The sequence below is a fragment of the Xenopus laevis genome, chromosome 9_10S (assembly GCF_017654675.1).
Source record: "Xenopus laevis strain J_2021 chromosome 9_10S, Xenopus_laevis_v10.1, whole genome shotgun sequence".
NCBI lineage: Eukaryota > Metazoa > Chordata > Amphibia > Anura > Pipidae > Xenopus > Xenopus laevis.
Genome location: NC_054388.1, coordinates 82,800,458 through 82,816,508, shown reverse-complemented (window position 1 = coordinate 82,816,508; position 16,051 = coordinate 82,800,458). Strand labels below are relative to the sequence as shown.

Genomic DNA, 16,051 nt, shown 5'->3' with positions numbered 1-16,051 from the left:
TGATTCATTTTGAATTTTTTTTTGAATTTGAATTCAAGTTGTTTCTAGAAAATAGGAAAGAATAGGTGATAAAGTTATCAAAGGTTTCTAAAGGAGGACAATTATTAAGTTTTAAAGCAGAATCTTAAATAGAATTTCCCGGTACTGAAATCACATTTTTCCAGATATCTCCAGTTAGAGAATGCAGTGACAAACACAGCAGACTGCTGGTTCTATCCCAAAGATGTTTTAAATCACCATTTAGGGTATTTGTAATCTTCTAATACTTATTTTAAAATGTGTGATCTCAAGGATTAATAATGGTTTACTTGACAGAAAGATATTGTTCAATAGATGGTCAGAAAAATGAAAGGTGGCCAAATCAGCTATGGAGTTTACTTATAGCAACACTAATACATTTTCACAGATATCAGTATTACATCAGGCATATATCTGTACATAGTAACATAGTTAAATTGGGTTGAAAAGAGACAAAGTCCATCAAGTCCAACCCCTCCAAATGAAAACCCAGCATCCATACACACACCCCTCCCTACTTTTCACATAAATTATATATACCCATATCTATACTAACTATAGAGTTTAGTATCACAATAGCCTTTGATATTATGTCTGTCCAAAAAATCATCCAAGCCCAGGGTCGGAATGGGGGGCCCGGGGCCCACCGGGACTGCTGGTCCAGGGCCCCCCGCCCCCCTACTGTGACGCGCCGAACTGTGCATATGCGCTGCTCGAACGCCGCCATGCGCGAGCGGCGCTTCTCGTGCGCATGCGCAAACGGCGATGCGATGCGCATTGCCGGAAACTTTTTTCAACATTTTTATACTGGTAGAGGGGGTCTGGCCCGGCGGGGGCCCACCGGGTTTTTACCCGGTGTCCCGCCGGGCCAGTCCGACACTGTCCAAGCCCCTCTTAAAGGCATTAACTGAATCAGCATCACAACATCACCCGGCAGTGCAATCCACAACCTCACTGTCCTGACTGTGAAGAACCTTCTACGTTGCTTCAAATGTAAGTTCTTTTCTTCTAGTCTGAAGGGGAGGCCTCTGGTACGGTGATCCACTTTATGGGTAAAAAGGTCCCCTGTTGTTTGTCTATAATGTCCTCTAATGTACTTGTAAAGTTTAATCATGTCTCCTCGCAAGCGCGTTTTTCCAGAGAAAAAAAACCCAACCTTGACAGTCTCCCCTCATAATTTAAGTCTTCCATCCCTCTAACCAATTTAGTTGCACTTAGTCTCTGCACTCTCTCCAGCTCATTTATATCCCTCTTAAGGACTGGAGTCCAAAACTGAACTGCATACTCCAGATGAGGCCTTACCAGGGACCTATAAAGAGGCATAATTATGTTTTCATCCCTTGAGTCAATGCCCCTTTTTATGCAAGACAGAACTTTATTTGATTTAGTAGCCACAGAATGACACTGCCCAGAATTAGACAATTTGTTATCCACAAAAACCCCAAGATCCTTCTCAGTTAAGGAAACTCCCAACACACTGTCATTTAGTGTATAATTTGCTTTTATAGTGTTTTTGCCAAAGTGCATAACCTGCATTTATCAACATTGAACCACATTTTCCAGTTTGCTGCCCAGTTTCCCAACAAATCACTCTGCAAAGTGGCAGCATCCTGCATGGAACCTATAGTTCTGCACAATTTAGTATCATCTGCAAAAATAGAAACAGTACTTTCAATGCCCACCTCCAGGTCATTAATAAACAAGTTGAAAAGCAAGGGACCTAGTACAGAGCCCTGCGGTACTCCACTTACAACACTGGTCCAATTAGAAAATGTTCCATTTACCACCACTCTTTGTAGTCCATCTTTTAGCCAGGTCTCTATCCAGGTACAAATACTATGTTCCAGGCCAACATTCCTTAATTTAACCAGTAACCTTTTGTGTGGCACTGTATCAAATGCTTTAGCAAAGTAAATCACATCCACTGCCATCCCAGAATCGAGGTCCTCACATACCTTCTCATAAATAAAATTAATTTAGTCTGGCAAGATCTATTACGCATAAAACCATGCTGGCATACACTCATACTATTATGATTTGCTATGAAGTACAGTATCTTATTCTTTATTAACCCTTCATGAAGCTTACCGACCACTGACGTCAGACTAACTGGCCTATAGTTTTGAGGCTGAGAACGGGATCCCTTTTTGAATAGCGGCAGCAAATTAGAAATTCACCAGTCTCTCGGCACTATGAATCCTGAAAAATTAAGTAAAGAGGTTTGGCAATCACAGAGCTAAGCTTGCTAAGTACCCTGGGATGAATACCATCTGGCCCCGGACCTTTGTTTATCTTAACATGTTTTAGTCTCTTTTGAATTTTCTCATGTGTGAACCATGCATCATTAGTTGTATTACTAGAATTGGGACTATTAACTGGTTCCTCATTTGTGTAGACAGATGAAAAATATGTATTCAAAATCTGCGCTTTTTTTTGTTTTCATAAACCAGCTGACCCCCTCTGATATTATTGGACCCCCCACATTTGCCAGCATACAGCGGGTTACTACTTTAACTTTTGAAATTTGCATTACTTAGGGGAGAATTATATGTTAAGTTACTATTATTCTATTTTCCTTGTAACAAAGGGACCTCCTTAGCTGGTAAACTGATGCCACCCTCACTCCTCCCCCATGACCCCTTACTAATCCCACTGCCCCACCTACCCTAGCTTCCCCATAATTCTTTATCTCACCACCCCCCCCTTGCCTAGTTTAAACACTCCCCCAACCTCTTAGTCATTCTTTCCCCTAGTACAGTGGACCCCCTTCCATTGAGGTGCAAAACGTCATGACTATATCGGTTGTACCCCAAGAAAAAATCAGCCCAGTGCTCTAGGAACCCAAACCCTTCCTTCCTACACCAAGACTTGAGCCACGCATTTAGCTCCCTAAACTCCTGCTGTTTTCCTAAACTTGCATGTGGAACAGGCAAAATTTAAGAAAAGATGACATTGGAAGACCTTCCCTTGATCTTAGAGCCTAGATCCCTCAAATCACTCTTTAAGGTCTTCCATCTACCACTCATTTTGTCATTAGTACCGATATGCACTAAGACAGTTGGGCCATGCCCAGCCCTACCCAATAATTTGTCATCAACCACATGATGAACCCTGGCACCAGGGTAGAAGGCAAACTGTTCGGTTGTAGCTATCCGGACGACAGATTACCATATCCACTTTCCTAATAATTGAATCCCCTACAACCAAAATCTGCTTAGGCCTGACTCTACTCTCCTCCCCGCCACTACTAGAGAAACTGGTCTCCCGGCTGTTAGAGAGATCAGCCCCATCTAGAATTGCCAATCCAGAGTTCACACTCCCATCTTCTTCACACAATCTGGCAAATTTGATGAGCTGCGTAACCTCACTATATCATGGCAAAGTAACCAGTAGCAAGCAAAAGATACAGTAAAGTTGTCCAGTCACACTATATGAAACTGTTTCACCATTATCACACATCATACTCTCTGTCATGCAGTAACTGGAAATTTAAGTCAAGTTAGTGTGTGAATGAACCATTATCTAACACCATTGTTGCTTTGGATCCGATCACGTGCTGTTTCTGGATGTCATTATTTATAGAGGGGAGGTTTAGCAAAAGGGAACAGATATTGCATATCACGTTCTAAACGTATGTTCAATACCAGAGAATTGGTTTATTGTTACAAATGAAGCTGGAAATGAGATTATATACATTTTAAATACAGATCCAAGTTCTTTTATAATGGATTTATGTAGAAACCTCACAGTTCCCAGTTTTAATTGTTCTACAGTTTATCATTTTACCTTAAAAGCGTATAGCATAGGTCACAAATGCAAGGCACAGCACAAGTGTAGAGCTCATACCACTGTATATTTAACTAACCCCCATATGTAACAAAAGGCACTAAGTTTCCACGGGAGCAGTAACCCACAGCAACCAATAAGATGTTTGCTTTTAAACAGGTGACTGGTAAATTCTACCTGCTGATTGGTTGTTATGGGTTACTACTCCTAGGCAAACTTAGTGTCTTTTATCACATACCTCCATAGGGGAAGTGTCAGGTGCTTATCCCCAACCTCTCCTGTAGAGGGGGCAATGTTATACGAGATATGGAGTACAACTTGTGCCAGTTTGGCGTTAAATCAGCCAAATAGCTTTGCTACAACTTCCTGGCAAAATGGTTTTTTTTGTTTTTTTAAATGCCATTTCCCCCCCCCTGTATTACAAAAAAACGTAATGCTTATACTCATGCTTAATCCCCATTTGTAAGGCAGCAAAACTGTCACCATGGGACATAAATTGACTAGCTTGTGTTCTATCAACATCATGTCCAAACCCTCTCTGTGATCTTACCAAGCCCAGCCCATTCTCTTCAAGCCCACTACCTTGAAACACATGATTCATACCTATTTGTCTTTTGTGGCTCCCTCTGCCACAGGCCCCCTAACTGGAGTCCCCTCCATACTCTCCAGATGGCAGCCCTGCAGGAGATCTCAGTTACAAGCCCGAGTTTCAGAGGGAACCCTCCTAAAATATAATTTATATGGAATACCCAGGAGAATGAACCTCAACTACTGGCACTGGAGCAACTTAAAACACAGCTAGAGAAGCACTTTTGCAGCTTCTTTTTGCTTTGCAAACGAATATAACTGCATTATATAAATAATTTTCTCAACCAAATAAATTTTTTTTTTTTAGCGGATCCACTTCCCCGGCCCTAAATATGCCGATTGGGAAACCCTGCATAAGCCCCAAACAAGGCATTCTTTCTGCTTTGTGTACAAATTAGGACGTTTATCCTCAACCAAAATGCTTTTTGGAGAATTCATTATTTATAATTGCTGAAGCATATTGTGATATACAAGGGGCCAGACAATGGCATATGCATGTGCTTCCCCACTAGCTGAAATGTCACTGGAAAACACAACACGCTTTACACCTCAAATTGCAAGCTCAGAAACATTTTCACAGATGCTGGGAGAAATAAAATGAAAATAAAACTATTTTTAGCTCTTAAAGTAGAAGTAAAGGCTAAAACTAAGTAAGCTTTATCAGAAAGGTCTATGTAAATACACAAGTAAACCCTCAAAGTAATGCTACTCTAAATCCTCTGTCAAAAGAAACAGCATTTCTTTCCTTCTATTGTGTACACATGGACATCTGTATTAGACTCCTGTTTTCATCTTATACGTTCAGTGCTTGAGCATGCTCAGTTTACTCCTCTCTCCCCCTCCCTGCTGTAATCTGAGCCCAGAGCTATGAGTGAGCAGGGAGAGACTCAAGCAGGAAGTGATGTCACAGCAAGCTAATATGGCAGCTGCTATCCTAAACAAACATTTACATTTAAACAAAGTGCTCTAAGGTATGGTAAAGCATTCAGCAGAATAAATATAGTGTTTTAGCTTGCACTATTGTATCTAATCTATTGCTAATAAACTGCTTCGGTAGCTTTCTTCCTCCTTTAAGGTGTTCAAACATAAAAAAAAAAAAAAAAGGTTCACTAAAAGCTTTCTTTGTTTGCAGCAGTAATTTGACTTCAACAAGTCAAACAAGTCATAACATTACCATCAGTGTATTTTACCTCTCTTCCATTTAAATCCTTGTAAATGAGGTTGAAAAATAGAAACCCCCATCTGCCTCTAAAAAGGGTTTCTGTTTTACCAGTGCAGGGCAAAACATGTACTTTTTTTTTTTTTAATTACTTTAAAACAACTATATTTTTGGTGTTCTTTTAACTTCGCAAAGAATAAAAACATGAATATTTTATACATAAAATGTTTATTTCACAAATACACATCTTCGGAGATAATGAATGGCATTTGGATTTGATTTTGGATCAAAAATAGTCAAAACTTTCCTAGTCACGTCTAAGTTTTAACAGGTTACACCAAAAACAGGCTCTCCTAAAAATCATGCTGCAGAACTTTGTGCATTACTAATGTTTCACATAATATTCAGAACAATTAAGTGAACGTGATACTAAATATTTTACAAAGTGTAGTCGAGCTCATAGCGAATGTAGGTGTTCTTTTCATCATTATATATCCGAGGATAATGAGCAATGAGGGCATCCTGTGAGCCAATATAAATTGAATTGTATATTTTCCAGTATACATCCCTCACTTTTCTGGCAGGATGAAAGAGGCCCTTGGGGATAAAAACAAAGGACAAAAATAAGTTTTGGAGACAACATACAAGGTATCTGTTTTTCAAAAGACCAACACATTCGATTCAATTTTCAAAGTGTTTTATACCAATTTTATTCCAGCAGTGGCTACAGCCAAAATAGATTTTGGATAAATATGAAGCTCATTTCTAAACAGCACCAGTCATGGTTCAGTATTAAGAATAGACAAATACAAGATTCCTCTGCACTCAACCCATTATCAATATATTTAAGGACATTTTCGGTTTTAAGAATAGCATAGCCACTATAACTTTCTACACAGCTCACCAATAACTCTCCTAAAAAGAACACTACTTCTGCACACGTTTCCTAATTGTAATCAGCAATGGAGCAAGTCTCTTGAAGCAATGTAGGGTACGAGTTACACTTACAATACACTGTCTCAGGACATTTCAGAACTCCCTCCACTGCTCTAAATGCACAGAATCCACTAGGAGAAAATTTTAACTTGTTTTGTGACGAAGTCACACAATTTACCTTCCCATCCGTCATTTGTACATGCAAATTAGGATTCAGATTCACTTCGACCGTGCAGAGGGATTTGACCGAATCTGAATCCTGCTGAAAAAGGCTGAATCCCTAATTGAATCCTGGATTCGGTGTATCCCTACTCTAAATGAGCATACTTATATAAACCATTTTACAGCTTAAAAGGCAACACCCACTGCCCCAATTTTACAAAATTAGACCAATATTTAAATGTATAATAGCCTTGCGTTGTTAGTGTTAAATATAGATCATTAAAGGGTTCCACAATGAAAAACATCTGCTTTTTGTATTGTGAAAGAAGATAGTCTAACCCAGTGATCCCCAACCAGTAGCTCGTGAGCAACATGTTGCTCTTCAACCCCTTGGATGTTGCTCTCAGTGGCCTCAAACCAGGTACTAATTATTGAATACCAGGCTTGGAGGCAAGTTTTAATTTTATAAAAACTAAGTTTAGTGCCAAGCAGAGCCTCCTGTAGGCTGCCAGTCCACATAGGGGCTACCAAATAGCCAATCACAACCCTTATTTAGCACCCCAAGGGACTTTATCATGCTTGTGTTGCTCCCCAACTCTTTTTACATTTGAATGTGGCTCACAGGTAAAAAAAAAAAGTTGGGGACCCCTGGTCTAAAAAATTCTCCAAAATATATATTTTAAAAGTTAAGTTATTTGCTATTATGATCAATATTAAAACAGTATCTGGCTGTCTACATACTCTGCACCCTTGGCTCTGACTCCTGGACAATGCTGCAAGCTAGTGTATTAACAGACGTTTAATTGACGCGTTCGATTGTCAGAACCAAAGAATTGCAAGTGAATTATAAATGCTATGTTCTGTTCATGATGATGACCAGCAAATGACGTGGTTTGAACACACAAGAGGTTTGTTTGTAATATAAAAACATATGAATTTTAAGCAAAAAAAACAATAAATACCTGTAAGCAATACTGCACCATTCTACAAGGACCAATGGCAACTCGCAGGCCTTCAAGTGCACCCATAACAGCCTGGATTACATGAGGGGAGGTTTCAAACACATTTGGCCAAACATAGTTCAGCAAATGGTTCAAAGAATCTTCACATCCAAATCCATATACGCCAAGTGACATATGCTGAACAACTGCACTGGCCGTTTGTCTATGCACAAGATCTCTGAAATGTAAAATAGTGTGGGGGAAAAAATAGAAGAATTAATGAGGCCTTAAAAAAAACAAAACATCCCAATAAAGAATTTATTTACCTGTCCATTAAAGCATCTTCCAGCAGTGGTGTTACTGCATAAATATAATCCTTTCCCATTTCTCCAATGTATTCAAAAAGGAAAGAGAGGGATTTCAACACACCATTTTGAACATTGAGTTCTGGCACTCTGTATTCATTCATTAGCGCTGGTAAAACTGTAAATGGTGAGCAGGTTTCTGCAACGATAGCTATTGCTACTGTTGTGCAAACTCGGTTTTGTCTCTCCTGAACCTTCAGATTATTAAGAAGTGTGGCAAGGACATCATGAGGCCTAAAAGAGAAAAAACAAAGTAATTCACAAATAGAAATAACGGCAATATGGATGTTTGCATATCCAGTGGAATTGTTTTCATTTATTTCCATTTGAAGGTTGTATTTTTGTTCAGCACAGCAACAGCCCTATTTTATAGAAGAAAGATTTTAATTCTATAGGATTTGTAGTCATCTTTTCCAATCAGGAATTGCTGTCAGTAAGTTCACATGGAACAAGTGCAATACGGCAATTACTGTCTGAACAGATTAATATTCAAGATGCAGTACAGAAGTTTAGCTAGATTTATATAGGAACAGAGATATTTTATAACAGGCAATCCATTTTCTTTGGCTATGTGAGAATATACTCTTCAAGGTATTAAGATATTGAGCACAGGAGGGGCTAAATATATGAAGCTTAAAGACAAGTTAAATATGACACATTATGATAAGTGATGAGCAAAATTTTCCCTAAGTTTAAAAATGAGGAAGAAAATTATCCCCATAGACTAATGGGTGAAAAAAAATTGCAGAGCGTAAAAAATATTTGCCAATGCATTCCAGCAAATTTTCGCTGTTATGTGAATTTTTGGCAAAGTGAAACTGATCAGATTTGCCCATCACTAATTATATTGTGTTCAATAGGTAAACCATCCTCCGAAACAGTAGATACTTACCCAATAGCTTTTGCAATATAGCCAAAAGTATTAACAGTTGCTCTTCTAATTGCTTTTTTGTGTGCCTTTAGCAGTTCCAGTAACTCAAAACAAATCCTCATCCATTCCCTTGCGGACACATATTCTGCACCTCTGAAAATAATAAGAACATACATGTAAAGATCATTTTCTTTATCTCCCTTCTAACAGATACATCTGCAACCTCTGGATTATGGAGTTACAGTGTCTGTTACATGTTTAAGTAGTATACTGCATCAAGACTTTTTAAAAGTATATGTTCTACAAAAAGTAGAAGGCAATTCCTTTAAGATACAGATTCTGCCTTGTTTAGTGCAAGAAACAAAAAACATACATATAGCACATTAAAAAGAAAAGGTCAGTTGTTTAGCATAAAGTTCCATTAATTAGACTTGTGTAAAAGCAAATCTGTCATAATGGTACAATGCACATAATTCAACACCAATCAAAACTAAAATATTTTTTAGTTGTAACGTTGCTGTGTAGGCAGCCATTTAAGATAATTTTGCCTGGACAAGTGCTTTCAAAAAGAGCCAGTACTTCAAAGTGGAATTACTGTCAAATAGGCTTTTGTTTCTATTACTCAATGTAACTGAAGGAGCCACAACTTGTGTTAGCAGGACTTGTATTTTTAGTACAGTATTGAGTGCTGTTCTCATAACCACTAGGTGTGGCATGGGAGCATTTTTAGTAATGCAGGTGTTAGGGATTGGTTATCTGTTTCATTTCCCATTGTTCTGCTAATGGGCTGCTGGGGGTGATATCCCTAGCAGTTTAGTAGTAAAGAGTGCCTGAAGTTTATTAGAGCACAATTCACATGACTGGGGGCAGCTGGGAAACTTGAAATGTCTAGCCCAAGGTTAGGTTTTGAAAAATGTATTTCAATGCAGGATTCTGCTGTTTGAGCACCGACATGTTTTCACATATGTTTGTGAAGATTCTCATTCATCTAGGTCATAGTTTATCAGCAGAATCAAGTCAAACCAACTGGACTTGCTTTGTTTTGAAGACATTTCACCAGTCAGTCATTCAACTGTTTTTTTCAATTCAGAATGGCTGAATTGAGAAAGTCAGTTGGATTACTGGTGAAACGTCCAAGAAAAACAAAAGCAAGTCCAGTTGACTTATTTCTACAGATGGTTCCCATAACAGTATCCCTTTAAACAAGAAGTATACTGTCCCTTTAAGGCTATACAAAAATGAACACAGCTTAGGACAGGCTGCTGATTTGCGGTTTGTCTGAAGTGAGTGTCAGCTACACATGAATGATTTCAAATTAAAATAGTGTTTAAGCACTTTACCTGTCAGCAATACGCCCAACAAGATCAATGCAGTTCTCCTGTACTTTCTCATGCCTATTTTTCAGGATAGGTGTTAACCTTGGAAGAAGATCTTTGATTGGAGGTGTCATCTTGTGCATGCCTAGTGTGCAGAAATGAAAGAGTGTGTAGAACAATCATTCATTAAAGGGATTCTGTCATGATTTTTATGGTGTAGTTTTTATTTCTAAATTACATTGCAAATAATTCACTCTACTGTGTGTACAATTTAATTCCTGACCCAACAAGTGTATTTTTTTAGTTGTATATTGGTGAGCAGGTGCCATCTCAGGTCATTTTGTCTGCTCATGTGCTTTCAGAAAGAGCCAGTGCTGCACTATGGAACTGCTTTCTGACAGGCTGTTTCTCCTACTTCAATGTAACTGAAGGAGTCACAGTGGGACATGGATTTTTACTATGGAGTGCTGTTCTTATATCTACCAGGGAGTGGTTATCTGGTTACCTTTCCATTGTTTTTCTGATGGGAGGGGGTTGATATCACTCCCAACTTGCAGTGCAGCAGTAAAGAGTGACTGAAGTTTATCCGTGCACAAGTCACATGACTGGGGGCACCTAGGAAACTGACAATATGTCTAGCCCCATGTCAGATTTCTAAATTAAATATTAAAAAATCTGTTTGCTTTTTTGAAAAACAAATTTCAGTGCAGAAGCCTGCTGGTGCAACACTTTTAACCCATGCATTTTGAAAAAAAAATATTTTCCAGTGACATTATCCCTTTAAAATAAGACAAATAGCACAAATAGGAACTCACTGATCAGATACTTACCTATAACATTCACAATTGCTTTAAGTGCTCCTAAAATACTTCCAAGTACCTCAGGATATTCTTCTCCAAGATATTCATACAAGACAACTCCCAAATGTCCCATCAGTTTTTCCTATAATTAAACAGTGTTTGTAAAATTGAAAAACTTCTACCCCCCCCCCAAAAAAATAAAGCACAATCAAAAAATCAAGTGTGTTCTAAAGTTAGGAGCACATACCTCTTGACAAGTTTTCATGACAACTGCAGTGCGTGATATCAAGTCAGCCGCCTGCTGTCTCACTTTAGCAGATTTATTGTTCAACCTCCATAAGACTGTTCCACAAATTTGTGGCAGGTAAGGCTTTACTCTTTTTCCAAGAGCATTTACAACAGTGCCAAATCCATTTAACATCACAGAATCCTAAGAGACAAGCCAGAAAAAACAAATAGCACACAGGTAAATTATTGCATAGAGAAGTGCTGTCAATATGGCGGCCGCAACCCCCCTTGTGTGGCCCTCCACATGAAAGTCTGCCTGCTGTGACTGTATGCCTTGTGTAAACTTTAAAAGCTATCAGTACAGAGATTAACTGGCCCCTCAAACTTAGACTCTAAGCACCTGCATTGTTCACACCAAACTGAACAGAATTATATTTTCTTAAATAATGCAAAAAAGTTTTTTCCCCTTTAAGCAGAAGTCTTAACAGAAAAAAAATTAAGAAATGCATTCCCAGTAAACTTCTGACTACCTAAACTGTTACAAACAATATTGAGGTTGCCACTTTCAAGGACCTGACTTAGCAAGGGGCAATCTTTTTGGGTTTGTTTTTTTTTTACCCTTGTGGAACCTTTACCAGTAAAGAAATTTGAGCACAACAATGTAGTAAATTTGCATACCTCTGTGGTTTGCTCCTGAAATGCATAAAGGATGCCATCAATAAGCTGTTCCTCAAGTTTATGATCTATATCTGCAGCTCCAAGATTTCCCATTATTTTTTCAATGGTTTCCATAACCATTTTCCTGTATTGCTCAGCTTCATCCTTTAAGTCGTCTACAATTCTTGATATTATTTCAGCAGCTCCCACTTTGTTTGCAAGCTCAACTGTGGTATCCACCAACTGTATTACATAAAACAAAGAATGAAACCATTCAAGATGCCAATTTCCAACATCCCAATATAGAACAGTCCAACCCTGCACCCAAAAACAATTTTTTTTACAGTCCCAATTATAAACATTATGGCATTAATATATAATCAAGATTCACTTCCCTAGACTGACGTTTAAGGCTAATTGCACTCTTGGCATTCTCTCTGCCACACTCCATAACACAAAAAGAAAATGCACACATGCCATTTCTGTCAGACCTAGCGTTATATTCCAGGCAAACACCACTTCACTCATGAGAGGGGGTGTCTACACTGTATAGCTGCAACCCTTGTATAAGATTTTTCAGGTTCTCATAGAAGCCGAATGTTTGGGCCTCAAGAATTTTTGTAAACATGCTATTTGGGATTTTCATGGATGTATATACATTTTCACAGCATAACCATTTTAAAATATGTTAACGCAGCCAATTAATGCAAAGGGTAAGCAGGTCCAGACCATTAATTTCTGTTTCAGTGTCTGTATTAACTGTAGGAGATTCAATTGTGTGCATGGTTTTGTGTACTACTATGCCCAGGTATTTCATTTAATTTGAAGCTTAAATTGCTTAATTGTGCCGAGAATTTATTTTTTCCTATTTGCAATATGCAACAACTAAATGTTTTAAAGGACAAGGAAAGAAACTAAAGAAGTAGGCTAGAAATGTTGTATATTATGTTATGTGCTTCTGTACCAGCCCAAGGCAACTACAGCCTTTAGCAGTAAAGATCTGTGTCTCCAAAGATGCCCCAGTAGCTCCCCCATCTTCGTTTCTGCTGATTCCATGCACATGCTCTGTGCTGCTGTCACTGAGCTTAGGGACCCACTCACAATATACAGTACACATAGAATAGAAATGGCACAATATAAGGCTGGTTAGTAATTAATACAGATAATTACTACATGGCAGCACAGAAACCAGTGCAATTAGCATCAGAATTTAATAAATCAGCCCTGTAGCATCAGCTTATACCACAGACAAACCTAATTTTCTGCTGGATAATTAGTGACGACCCCCATCTAAGCTTCTAAACAGCTGCTCAGAGCCCACTGAGCATGTGAGCGTCACAGACACTTTCCAAGATGGTGACCCCCTGTGACAAGTTTGAAGTCCTGGATCATTGCTGCTATTTACAAGCTGAAAAAAGTGGCATTTTTACACATTCATTTTTAGGGCTTAGTTCTCCTTTAATACCAGAGCTTTGCCTATCAGAGAATATATACTTCTCTGCTAACAAAGGTCACAAGATACACCACATGATATTATCGCCATCAGATTTTTTCATAGGTTATTTATTTACCATTAACTGGCAATAGCACATGCTCAAGATAGTTCCTTCTCATAGGTTAAGTATATCTCCTTTGTCTTTTTCTCATTTAAGCACGTGATTTTTCAATCATCTAACTTACCAGATAAAGGGGGTTCTCCTGTTCTAGCGACAAAATGTTTTAAGCATAGAAATAAAAGTTGCTTTCATCACAATCTTTTTGGGGGGTGCCAGAGTGTCCTGCCTGAAAACTTGAATGATATTACACTGAAAACCTCAAATACAGTGGAATTAGGAATTTAATATTTTCCCTTATTCCATTGTTTTTCTGTAGTGCAGACTCAGATAATCCTGCTTACATTCCATAGAACATAATCAGCAGACACTAGTTTTTCGCAGTCAACATGATTGTGACCAGGAATTCAGCAGTAACATGTGTGGGGTTTCCCTTCTGCCCCACCCAAATAGGTTATAGGCACACTGGGGCCAAGAAATACTTAGTAATAGAGAGATAAGTAACAGGGTTAAAACCTTGACTTTGTTTTTACCTGTCTGTAATTTCTTCTATCCAAAGCCATTCGATGCTGCCAGAAATGTTTAAAAAATGGAGGAAGAATTTCTGTCTTGATGTAATTTGCTTCTACTCCATCAGTCCCACAACACTGTTTAACCACCTGAAAGGAAAATATAACATTAAGAAGAAAGTTATTTTTCAGTAAACATAAGCTGAACTCATGTTTATGGATATTAACAAAAAATGTGTCTAGTTCATTTATTTGAAAATAATGTGTATCAAAAAGTGAATGTAAGTGGGCATGATATATTGGTGGATGGCGCACGTTCATGAAATTATATAAGCATACATTTCTGAAGAGTAAGCAACAAGGTCTTTGACAAGGAAAAGAGTCCTCATGAATCATAAATTAAGATAGTATAGTGAGTCAGGTATAGAGCTATGTGCCTGATACACACACACACTGTTTAGGCAATTTGTTCAGTTTACCTTTAAAAGGAAAGTTTAAAGGTATTCAATAACACTGCCATACCTTTAGCACGATTTTCTTCATTTCTTCATCTGGGGACTGGAATTCTCTAATCAAAATTAACATTACTTCTCGAGTGTAGTAGTTTGCATATTCTGCATCCATAAGAGGAATCAGATAGCCAATAGCCTTCAAAAAGGCAGCAAGACCCTGTTTGAAAGAAAATGGAGGATTTTTTAAAAAAAAGATCAATCTAGATAAACGTTACCGCAAAGGCCATGTGATTACAAAACTATAAATTTAAATATTAGTATTGAAAAACATAATTTAGTGGTGTTTAACTCTTTCCTGCTGAGGATATAAGCGCTATGTTGTTAGCAGGCAGGAGTTCAAAGTTACGCTACAGTAGGTAAAGTAGTAGTAAAAAAAAAAAAAATTGATCAGTCATGTTCAAAGTGTTTGAAATCACCTCAGATATAAATTTAAAAAGGAAATGACTGTACCTTTCCTCTGTGTTGTCGAATTCCTTTCCAAAGAGGCTTTAGCACTGAATCAAATGATTCAATTCCATAAGGAGTAGCTGCCTCTGCCAAAGCAGCAATAGCCAGAGCACTGATGGTGCGGACTTTCTGTTGCTCATCAACCAAACCTGAGAACACATATGAAATCCACTTAATTCTATTAATATACAAGTTTAGAGCCACAAACACTGCATACACCAATTACGGAGATAGTTGGGGTGGAAAACATTCTTCAAATAAATAGATAACAGCTTTCACATTAATTCAAATATAAAAATACATCATTAATAAAAACACTTGCATGAAGCTTTTAAGTCAAGCGACGTATTTTAACACATGCAGGGTTAATAAAACGCTTAAAACTACATTGGTTATGATTAAAGGGATACTGTCATGGGGAAAAACATTTTTTCAAAATGAATCAGTTAATAGTGCTGCTCCAGGAGAATTCTGCACTGTAATCCATTTCTCAAAAGAGCAAACAGATTTTTTTATATTCAATTTTGAAATCTGACATGGGGCTAGACATATTGTCAATTTCCCAGCTGCCCCAAGTCATGTGACTTGTGCTCTGATAAACTTCAATCACTCTTTACTGCTGTACTGCAAGTTGGAGTGATATCACCCCCTCCCTTTCCCCCAGCAGCCAAACAAAAGAACAATGGGAAGGTAACCAGATAGCAGCTCACAAACACAAGATAACAGCTGCCTGGTAGATCTAAGAACAACACTCAATAGTAAAAACCCATGTCCCACTGAGACACATTCAGTTACATTGAGAAGGAAAAACAGCAGCCTGCCAGAAAGCATCTCTCCTAAAGTGCAGGCACAAGTCGCATGACTGGGGGCAGCTGGGAACTTGACAATATGTCTAGCCCCGTCAGTTTTAAAATTGAATATAAAAAAAATCTGTTTGCTCTTTTGAGAAATGGATTTCAGTTCAGAATTCTGCTGGAGCAGCACTATTAACTAATTCATTTTGAAAAAAACATTTGTTCCCATGACAGTATCCCTTTAATAAAAGATGACCCTGGCTAGGAATCCTATTGGAATATGCACTCTTATGCAGAGCAAAGACACTTTAGATATTACTTTGTATGAATATCGGATGGAAGTAGCTGAGAAGTATAAGTGATCGTTCCTCCCTACATATTTTGAGCATGTGTGCTTTTTCAAGGGGTT

At 38.1% G+C, this 16,051-nt stretch overlaps 1 protein-coding gene across 1 annotated transcript in view; it reads right to left on the bottom strand.

Moving 5' to 3' along the window:
- Positions 1-5,760: 5,760 nt before the first annotated feature.
- Positions 5,761-16,051, bottom strand: part of sf3b1.S (splicing factor 3b subunit 1 S homeolog) — a 30,472-nt gene continuing 20,181 nt past the window's right edge. Inside the window, 11 exon segments of the mRNA NM_001090681.1 lie at positions 5,761-6,148; positions 7,612-7,828; positions 7,917-8,189; positions 8,848-8,979; positions 10,167-10,287; positions 10,973-11,084; positions 11,190-11,372; positions 11,849-12,070; positions 13,914-14,039; positions 14,412-14,558; positions 14,852-14,997. Coding sequence (NP_001084150.1) covers positions 5,990-6,148; positions 7,612-7,828; positions 7,917-8,189; positions 8,848-8,979; positions 10,167-10,287; positions 10,973-11,084; positions 11,190-11,372; positions 11,849-12,070; positions 13,914-14,039; positions 14,412-14,558; positions 14,852-14,997 — 1,838 coding nt within the window. The 3' untranslated portion in view covers positions 5,761-5,989.